The sequence below is a fragment of the Mobula birostris genome, chromosome 32, assembly GCF_030028105.1.
Source record: "Mobula birostris isolate sMobBir1 chromosome 32, sMobBir1.hap1, whole genome shotgun sequence".
NCBI classification, from domain to species: domain Eukaryota; kingdom Metazoa; phylum Chordata; class Chondrichthyes; order Myliobatiformes; family Myliobatidae; genus Mobula; species Mobula birostris.
The window spans coordinates 27,958,389-27,969,515 of NC_092401.1; the positions used below are offsets into that span (position 1 = coordinate 27,958,389).

General features: G+C 43.3%; 1 protein-coding gene across 2 annotated transcripts in view; it reads right to left on the bottom strand.

Annotated features, from left to right (window-relative positions):
• znf653 (zinc finger protein 653) overlaps positions 1 to 10,508 on the bottom strand; it is a 57,783-nt gene extending 47,275 nt beyond the window's left edge. For both annotated transcript variants that reach the window (XM_072248304.1, XM_072248305.1), the window contains exons 1-2: positions 10,223 to 10,508; positions 4,050 to 4,099 (exon numbers count right to left, since the gene is read on the bottom strand). In XM_072248304.1, coding sequence (XP_072104405.1) covers positions 4,050 to 4,099; positions 10,223 to 10,497 — 325 coding nt within the window. In that variant the 5' untranslated portion in view covers positions 10,498 to 10,508. The remainder of the gene's footprint in view (positions 1 to 4,049; positions 4,100 to 10,222) is intronic.
• Positions 10,509 to 11,127: the final 619 nt, after the last annotated feature.

Consider the following 11,127-nt stretch of genomic DNA (forward strand, 5'->3'; position numbering starts at 1 on the left):
CCTGACTAGTGTCTTATAAAGCCTTAGCATTATCTCCTTGCTTTTATATTCTATTCCCCTTGAATCTAATGCCAACATGGCATTTGCCTTCTTTACCACAGACTCAAACTGTAAATTAACCTTCTGGGAGTCTTGCATGAGGATTCCTAAGTCACTCTGCACCTCTGATGTTTGAATTTCCTTCCCATTTAGATAAGAATCTGCACTATTGTTCCTTTTACCAAAATGCATAATCATACATTTCCCATCACTGTATTTCACATGCCACTTTTATGCCCACTCTTCCAAATTGTGTAAATCCTGCTGTGATTTCATTGCTTTCTCAGTACTACCTATCTTTGTATCATCTGCAAACTTGGCCACAAAGCCATCAATTCCATTATCTAAATCATTGACAAACAATGTGAAAAGTAGAGGTCCCAATACTGACCTCTCAGGAATACCACTAATCATTGACAGCCAACCAGAAAAGGCCCCTTTAATCCCATTTGTTGCCTCCTGCCTGTGAGCCATGCCTCTATCCATGCCAGTATCTTTCCTATAATGCCATAAGATTTTATCCTGTTATCTCATGTGTGGCACCATAACAAATGCCATTTAAAAATCCATGTATATAACATCCACACCCTCTTTGTCCACCCTGCTGGATACTTCCTCAAAGAACTCTAGATTTGTTAAGCAAGAATTCCCTTTACAGAAACCATGCTGACTTTGACTTATTTTACCATTAGTCTCCAAGTAACTATCATCCTTAATAATAAACTTCAAAACTTTCCAACCACTGAAGTTAGGCTAACTGGCCTATAATTTCCTTTCTTTTGCCTTCCTCCCTTCTTAAACAGTGGAGTGACATTTGCAATAATGTCCTTCTGGACCATGCCAGAATCAAGTGATTAGAAACACAGAAACCCTACAGCACAACACAGGCCCTTCAGCCCACAATGCTGTGCCAAACATGTACTTACTTTGGAAATTACCAAGGGTTACCCATAGCACTCTATTTTTCTAAGCTCCATGTACCTATACAGGAGCCTCTTAAAAGACCCTATTGTATCCACCTCCACCACAGTCGCCAGCAGCCCGTTCCACGCACTCACCACTCTCTGCATAAAAAACTAACCCCTGACATCCCTTCTGTACCTACTTCCAAGCACCTTAAAACTGTGCCCTTTTGTGTTAGCCATTTCAGCTCTGGGAAAAAGCCTTTGACTATCCACACGATCACTGTCTCTCATCATCTTATACACCTCTATCAGGTCACCTCTCATCCTCCGTCGCTCCAAGGAGAAAAGGCCAAGTTCACTCAACCTATTCTCGTATGGCATGCTCCCCAGTCCACACAACGTCCTTGTAAATCTCCTCTGTACCCTTTCTATAGTTTCCACATCCTTCCTGTAGTGAGGTGACCAGAACTGAGCACAGTACTCCAAGTGGGATCTGACCAGGGTCCTATGCAGCTGTAACATTATCTCTCAGCTCTTGAACTCAAACCCACAGTTGATGAAGGCCAATGCACCATATGCCTTCTTAACCTCACAGATAACCTCCGCAGCGGCTTTGATGTCCGATGGACTTGGACCCCAAGATCCCTTTGATCCTCCACACTGCCAACAGTCTTCCCATTAATACTATATTTTGCCATCATATTTGACCTACCAAAATGAACCACCAAAATGATTCTTGAAAGATCATGACCAATGCATCCATCATCTCTTCAGCAACCTCTTTCAGTACCCTGGGATGTCGTCCATCTGGTCCAGGTGACTTATCCTTCTTAAGACCTTTCAGTTTGCCTAGCTCATTTTCCTTTGTAATAGGAAAGTCACTCACTCCTGCTCCCTGACACTCATGGACCTCCGGCACACAGCTAGTGTCTTCTAGAGTGAAGACTGATGCAAAGTACTCATTAAGTTCAACTGCCATTTTCTGTCCCCTGTTACTACCTTACTGGCATCATCTTCCAGTGGTCCAATATCAACCCTCATCTTCCTTTTACTCTTTATATAACTGAAAAATCTTTTAGTATCCTGCTTTACATTATTGGCTAGTTTTCTTCTTCTTATGGCTTTTTAGTTGCCTTTCGGTGGATTTTTAAAGCTTCCCAATCATCCAACTTCCCACTTACTTTTGCTACCTTATATGCCCTTTCCTTGGCTTTTATGCAGTCCTTAATTTCCTTTGTCAGCCACGGTTGCCCACACCTGCCATTTAAGAACTACTTCTTCTGTGGGTCATATCCATCCTGCGCTTTGTGAACTATTCCCAGAAACTTCAGCCACCTCTGCCTTGCCATCATCCCCACCAGTACCCTCTTCCAATCTACCTAGACAAGCTCTTCTCTCATGCCCCTGTAATTCCCTTTATTTCACTGCGATACTTACCCATCTGATTCATGCTTCTCCCTCTCAAACTACAGTATGAATTCAATCATAATATAACCACACCTCCTAAGGATTCCTTTACATTAAGCTCCTTAATAAGATCTGGGTTTTTACACAATACCCAAACTAAAACAGCCTTCCCCCTAGTCGGCTCAAGCACAAGCTGCTCGAAAAAGCCATCTCATAGGCATTCAACAGAATTCCTCTCTTGCCATCAGACACCAACCTCATTTTCCCAATCTTCTTGCATATTGAAGTCCCCCATTACAATCGTGACATTTCCCTTATTACATGCCTTTTCCAGCTCCCTTTGCAATTTCAGCCCACATCTTTGACACTGAACATACCATCTGACGCTGAACATTATTAAACTATAAGTTTAATAATAATTAGATTAGATAACTATAATTAGATCAACTACCTGGTGGAAGGATTTTTTTTTAAATGGCATGAAGGTTTTGTTTTAATTGTCCTATTGTACTTTCCAGAAGGGACTCTGTTGGAAAAGGCAGTATGCAGGGTGGGTAGTGTCCACAATGAATTTCCTGCTCACTTCCTTGTCCTGGGCACATACAGGTCCTGCAATGATGGTAGACAGGAGCCAATGACCCTTTCTGCTGACCTGACCGTTCACAGTGGTTTTCGTATATTCAGTGTATCAAACCAGACAGCATTGGCTGATGTAAAGGTGCCCTCTATGACGGCAGTGTCGAATTGCCCCACTATTTTCAGGGGAAGATAGAATTTCACCAACTACCACAAGAGCCTTTTTGTTAATGAACCACGAGGTCCTGCAAAGTAATAATCCTCAGGAACATGAATATCGAATTTTGGCCAAACAATCCTACACTACAAGGGGCAGAGACAAAGAGGGAGACAGCAGAACAGCATCAGGATCAAATGGTCATAAGGAAGCAGGAAAATCCTGTGCCTGAAGTATATAAATGATATTGCAGAATTTCAAATTTAATGCCATTCTACCATACATCTGTGTACAGCTAAACAAAACATCATTCCTGTGGGGCCAAGGTGAAAAGCACAGCACATATAGTCACACACCGAGCACACAGTACACGTAGTTATGGTCCAACACATAGAGGCACAAAACAACACTAGCACAAGTCCCTGAGCAGCATGGCCTGAATATAGACCAGTTGACAAGAAGTGCGAGGCGCATGTTGTGGTAAAACAGTATAATGTTACTGGCACTGTTGTAATAAAACAAACAGTCGTATACAAATATGTGAAATAGCAGCAGTAAGAGATGAAAATTGACCAGTTGTAGGATGAGTGTGTGTCTGTGAGTTGGGCAGTGAGGGTGAGGGTAGCAGGGTATCCAGAGAGTCCAAAAACATACCTAAAATATAATGTATTAGTATTGTTTATTATGCATTTAGCAAAGCATAAAACTTACATAAATTCATTAGAAAATGTAACAAATTATTTTAATGAAGACAAAAGGTTACTTGCATACATTACTGCATTTATTACCCATGAGTCAAAAGGAGTATCAAACTAATTTCTCTCTTTAACGTCAGTCCAGCATCTTCACTAAATTAACTAAAAGATAGACTCCTGATTAATGCTGGAAACTGCATTTCCAGTAGCTTTTGAGCTTCAGATTTGCATAGGTATTACCAAGGTATATCCTCAACCAACTGAGCTTACCTTTTTGTAAGGAATTAATTTTCGAGTTCTGTTCCTCTGCTCCTGATTTGCTGAAATATAATGAAATCAAAGTGAAGGCAGAGCATTTTTTGCTGTTCGTGCATAAGATTCTTTTCTTCTCCAGTCTCAAAATTAAAAATTGGTACAACAGACAAACCACAAGGTTTTACAGAACAGGGAATCCACAGAGCAGTATTATTTCATGATAAGGCCTTACTGAAATTGCATGATACAGGATTGAGAACAACAAATCATATAATCTATGCAAAAAATCTAAATAAATGATCTACTTCTTCACTAATTTCTATAAATAGAGCATTATAAAGCAGTCTGCAGGAATTTAGAGGCTTAAATTAATTGTTTACAATTTTTAAAAAGTGAAGAGCATCTAACAACAACTCTTAAAACCCCAGAGCATCACTGTAACAGAGACCCTCGTTGTGGTCACTACTGATCATAAAACACAGGAGCAGAATTAGGCCGCTTGGCCCATGGAGCTTGCTCCATCATTCCATCATGTCTGGTTTATTATTCCTCTCAACCCCATTCTCCAGCCTTCTCCCTGTAGCTTTTGATGGTCTGATTAATCAAGAATCTATCAACTTCTGCTTTAAATATACCCAACGACTCAGCCTCCACATCTGTGACAATGAATTCCAGATTCACCATCCTCTGGCATCATACCTCAATGGACTATTTTAATTACTCTGGCTGAGAACAGTCAGAAGCTATTCCTCCTGTGGTGAGTTGTACACTTTATAACACTCCTGAGCCTTGGCACAGGGCAGTACTATGAGAGCACACAATCCGTGCAATACAAGAAACTTGACACAATCAGGACAAAGTTGCCAGCTTGATTGGCAAGCACGCCAACTTAAATTTTCATCTCTCTTACACTGAGCACCATAGCTACACTCTAACTGTCCACAAAAACGCAATACAAAAGCTCACCACACTCTCTACACCAATCCCCAAAACCTCACTAGGAGGAACAGAGGATATGGTCTCACATTTGCCTTATCTGTCACCCTACAACCAGAAAGAGAACATGTAACCTTGATTTCAAAGGACTGCCTACAATTATGTATGTGCATGTAGAAGAACCAAAATATCTAAGGAGCTAAATATTTATCTTTCATTTTCATAATAATGTCAGCATTAAATAATGTGAGTTGTATCTAAAAGCTGCACTACCAAAACAGAACCAAACAAATAAAATCAACTCAGTTGTTAAAAATATTTGTTGACTGTTCTAAACAACTAGTGGAATTGCAACTCACAATTTTTCAACGCCCCTAATAATTTGTTTCCAACCAAACAGTATGCATCAAGTAGTGATGGCAAGAATCAGCCTTGGCCACCCATGCACCATGTTATCCAATCTTTTACACTGGACTTTAATGGGTCACAATGATGTTGATGATTTTAACTAACAACTAGAAGAAGAAGAAGAAGAAGAAGATGATCTTTATTGTCATTGTTGTGGAGCAATGAAACACAGTTTAGCAGCTCAACGTTTTGCAGCATGACAAAGAATATATACATAAAATAAACTCTAAAACCTCAGGACTGCAGTCCAAAATTAATAATATATGGATGGGGGGGGGGGGTAGGACTATTGCACACCTGCCATTCCTGGAAGTGTGATGCATTTAGCTGCCGCCGTCTTAGGAGGGGGGCAGGAGAAGGGAAGGGGGTGTTATACATTTCACTGCTTGTGGGTAAAAGCTGTTAAGGAGTCTCTTTGTTTTCGTCCTTAATGCTCTGTATCTCTTCCCAGAAGGTAGAGGGGAAAACATGTGATGTCCAGGATGAGTGGGATCCTTTGAAATACAAGTAGCCTCCTTTTGAAGTCTGCCAGTATAAATGTGTGAGGGAGGGTAATGTTGTGCCAATAACCCGCTCTGCTACCCTCACCACCCGCTGCAAGTCCTTCCTGTTCTGTTCAGCTGGCAAACCATACTGCACAGCAATACGTCAGGAGGCTCTCTACAGTTGTCCGATAGAAGTTGATCAGCAGGTGATGAGGGAGGAGAGCATGCTTTAGCTTCCTTAGGAAGTAGAGCCTCTGTTGGGCCTTCCCCACCTGATAAGAGATATGGGCAGTCCAGGTGAGGTCAGCCGAGATGTGGACGCCGAGGAACTTGAAACTCTCTATTCTCTCCACCTCTTTCCCGTATATGTGCAGAGCAGAGTGCTCAACGCGATTTGATTTCCTGAAGTCTACTATCAGCTCCTTGGTTTTTGTGATGTTCAAGTCCAGGTTATTATGACAACACCATTCTGTCAAATGCTGTACCTCCTCCCTATAGGCTGTCTCATCACAGTCTGATATGATACCCATTAGGGTGGTATCGTCAGCAAATTTGTCAATGGTGTTGGTGGAGTGAATGGTAGAGCAGTCATGGGTGAAAAGAGAATAGAGGATGGGGCTGAGAACACACCCCTGTGGTGTACCGGTGTTCAGGATGAGAGTACATGATGTGTGTTCTCCCATCCTGACACTTTGGGGTCTGTTACTCAGAAAATCCAGTATCCATGAGCACAGTGAACTGCCAAGGCCCAGGTTGCTCAACTTCTGCACCAGTTTGTAGGGGATGACTGTATTGCCAACTACACTGGCAAAGGAGAAAGCTGCAAGTATTTGAACAATTATGATGCTCTTCATGTGGTAGAATATTAACTGAATAAACTTCTAATGTTATAGCTCTCTGCATCTGATGTTACAAAGCTCAATAATACTCCAATCACAACAGAGATCTGAAGGAGCTAATCTAGACATAGAAAGGCACAGCGCCAGTACAGGGCCTTCTCCATGATATTGCGCTGACCTTTTCATCTACTCAAAGATACCCATCCCTCCCACATAACCCTCCCTCCGCCTATCCGAGAGTCTCTTAAATGCCTCTACTTTATCTAGCTCCACCACCACCCCTGGCAGAATGGATCACATGCCCACCACTCTCTGTGAAACAACCTAACTTTGGCACTATACTTTCTTCCAATCGCCTTAAAATTATGCCCGCTCATATTTACCATTTCCGCCCTGGACAAAAGGTGTCAGCTGTCTACCCTACCGATGCCTCTAGACTCATAATGCTGCAGACCTTTCATTGAAATGGCTTCCATACAATATTTTGCAGACAAACTGAACCTTCACTGAAAACCTCAAATTTACTGCAGAGCTACACTCGAGTAATGACTGTAGTATATTGAATGAGATGCCAGAGCTGTTCAGGCAGTACATGTGTATTTGACAATTAACTGAACTTCGACTTTAAATCAAGATTGTTCACAAACACACAAAGATGCTGGAGAAACTGAGCTGGTCCGTCCACATCCATGGAGGGAAATGGACAAAGGACGCTTGCAGGACCAGTTGAAGGATCCAAACCCAAACTATTGACTGTCCATTTCCCCCCATAGCTGCTGCCTGACCTGATTGGATGGAGTGGACAGTTTCTGTACATTGTGCCTCCTGCAAGAAGACAACTGCCAATCATCTTCTAACCGTGCTGGGGAAGCTGCCTCCCTACAGCAGAATGCCCAGACAGGAGAAGTAGCTATCATTGTCTCCTGACCACTTGGAGCCTATCACCACTGACATCAAGTTATATGCATCCCTGAGGAGGTCGATAGCCAGTGTCTGCAGGTCCAAGTCCATGTCAGCTGGCTGTGGGGACCAAGTCATTGTTTTTTTAAGAGTAGGTCGATAGATTCTTGTTTAGTAATGGCATCAAAGGTTACGTGGAGACTGGCCTTCACCAGAAGCCTTAATGAATGGTCTCGAACTGTTTACTCCCTTCCACAGATGCTGCCTGACTTGCTGATTTCCTCCAGCATTTTGTGTGTGTTGCTCGAAATGAACAGCAGCCATGGAAGGCCAGATCTGAGAGAGCCATTCACCAATTATAAGATCTTGTGGACTTTGAGTAGCTGTTATGAATAAATGTTAAAAGGTTACACTGAAAGCAGTGGTTTGTATTCAAAAACTACTTAAATTGCACAGAACACACACAAAATGGAAGTCCTCTTGAAGTCCTGCTGAAGGGTCTTGGACCAAAACATAAACTATACTCTTTTATAGTTGCTGCCTGGCCTGCTCAGTTCCTCCAGCATATTGTGTGTGTTGCTTGGATTTCCAGCATCTGCATCTTCAGCCAGACAGTGTGGAGGCCAAGTCATTGGGTACATTTAAAACGGAGGATGATAGGTTCTTGATTAGCAAGGGTGTGAAAAGTTACGAGAAGGCAAGAGAATGGGGTTGAGAGGGATAATAAATCAGCCATGATCAAATGATAGAGAAGATTTGATAGGTCAAATGGCCTTACTCTGCTCCAAAGTCTTATGGTCTTACTAAAATAATATGCATGCCATCTAGTGGGGATATAATAATTGCAAGAACCAAATATTTCTGGGTGTTACCAAGGTGAAAAAACCACATTATAGATGTAAATAATTCTAAAACTCAGAAAAAATCTCACATGTGACAAAGTGAGAACAAGTTCTGAAGACAACATAACTCAATAGTGTAAGCCAAGATTCTGTGGGCTGACCTCAGTTGACACAGCAATATGGCAATACACTGCTCTAAGAGACAAGGCATTAAATTGAACTAATACACACAAACAGCTGGAGCAGATCAGGCAGCATCAACAGAGAGTAATAAATATTAAGAAAGAGGAAGAAATTGAATGAAGTAATATCTGCTTCTTCAGGTGGCCAAAAATTGGGCAAAGGCAAAAGAAATAGGCAAGGGAAAGTAGGCATATTAGGGAGTAGTCAGTTGAAACAGAAGTGTGTGGAAGCTATTGCTTGTGGAGGGTGGAATCTCTGGAACCCTTTACCCCATTGGTTGTGGAAGCGTGATCACCGTATTTAGAGAGGCATAACAGTAAAACTCGAATAAAACGGCACGGAATTGTAGCAGTTAGCACGCCCCCATCACAGCTCAGGGTGTTGGGGTTCAAAGTTCAATTCTGACACCATCTAAAGGAGTTTGTACGTTCTCCCCGTGACCGCGTGGGTTTTCTCGGGGTGCTACAGTTTCCTCCCACAGTTCAAAGACCTGATGGTTAGTTGGTTAATTGGTCACTGTGATTAGGCTAGAGTTAAATAGGTGAGTTGCTGGGCAGCACAGCTCATTGAGCTGGAAGGGTCTTTTCTGCGCTGTATCTCTAAAAGGAAATAAAAATAAATTCCCCTTCCCATTATTTGGAAAATCCACTGACCTGTCATCTGACTGATGGGACACCAATGCCTGCATTCCCTGTCAGTTCAATTTCACTGGGGTCCATTTCATTTCACTGTGGCCCATGTTCCACATTCTCTTTAAACACATCCTAGCTCACACTCACATTTCCTTCAAACTTATGGGGACACATTTCCATCATGCCCTTTAATCTCACTGTGACCCATCTCCATCTTCTCTTGAAATATATCCCATTCCTGCCCCCCCCCCTAAACTCACTGGAGCCCCAGTTCCCAGTCTCAAATTAAATTTGTTTGTTGGCAAAATGGTGGAATTAGTACTCAAAGAGAAAATAACTAATCCGTTTAGAAAGTTGAGTATAATAAGGTCTAGTGAACACAGTTTAATTTTACCACTTAGCTCAAATTCTTTAAGATTTGACAGGGAAAGCCGATGGGGTGGATGGGCTGTAGATTTCAAAAGACTTTTGACAAGGTGCAGCTCAAGGCTGGTGTATAGCATGGTATGGCGTTAGAAGTATTGTGTTCAAATGGACTGAAAGCTGGCTGTCACATAGAAAACAGAATTGGAAAAAGTTGGTCCCTTTCAGGCTGGGGAAGCATAACCATTGAAATTCCCATGGATTGATTTTTGGCCCTCTACTGTTGACATTAATAACCCCGGAGGAAGGTCATTACTTAAGGCTTCCACGTTTGCCAACGACACTAAGAGAGGTGGAAAGACATGGGTTGTGGGGAGACAAGTGGAGGGAAAGGGGTGAGGGAGATAGGGTAGGATAGAGGGCCAGAGGGGCCAAGATGGGATAGAGGGGGAGAGGGGACGGGGGAAGAGGGTGGAGGAGATAGCGTTGTACAGTGTGGACGGGACCTGGGCTAAGGGATGTAGGGCAGGGGTCAGTGCCAGAGGGGGCGGTTCGGGTGAAAGGGACATGTACCGAAAGGGCGGGGCCTGTCTGGCTCACCTGCGCTCTTGCTCTAGCTGTACCAGGTGCTCAGCTAACCTCTTGTCGGACCAGCCGTAGCGCTCCCGCAGCGCCGCCCACACTGCAAACGACTCGCCGATATAGATCCGCCGATTGTCGTACTTCTTGCGGCTGTTAACCCGCTGCCGCAGCCGATCGCTGTCACTCAGCCTCGGCCTGCCGCGGCCCCTCTTGGCTCCCTTAGTGGCGATGTCGCCAGAGTCGCCGGTCCCTGCACCGGTGGCCGTAGCCTCCGGCCCAGCGGCCTCCGCCATCTTCCCTCGCCGTGTACACAAACCGTCTGCACTTCCGGGCCAGAGGTCGAGACCTCATCAACATGGCGGCGTGATGAGACCGGAAGTCCGTTTGCGGTGCCCAGGTAAATCCCACGACTGGGTTGTGCTGGGCCGAGTTCTTGAGGTCTGTGTGCATTTTAGGCTGTCAGAATACGGAGCACCAGGGTCTCTTAATCTCACCATCTACCTTGTACCTTTTGTTTACCTGCACTACACTTTACCTGTATTCTGTATTCTTCTTTTATCGTGTACTACTGCAATGCATGGTTAATGAATTAATCTCCATGAACAGTATGCAAGACAAGCTTTTGGCTGTGGCTCGGTACATTTGACAATAATAAGGTCATAAACACAAGAATAATAAATTCAGGTTGAAGGAGCAACACCTCATTTTCTGTCTGGGTAGCCTCCAACTTGATAGCATAAACATTGATTTCTCTAACTTGTAAATTATTCCCTCCACCTTCTCTCTTCCTCAATTCCACACTCTTGCTCTCCTCTTCCCTTCTCCTCGCCTGCCCATCTCCTTCCTCTGGTTGCCCTCCTCCTTCCCTTTCTCCCATGATCTACTCTCATCTCTGATCAGATTAATCCTTTTTCAGCCCTTTA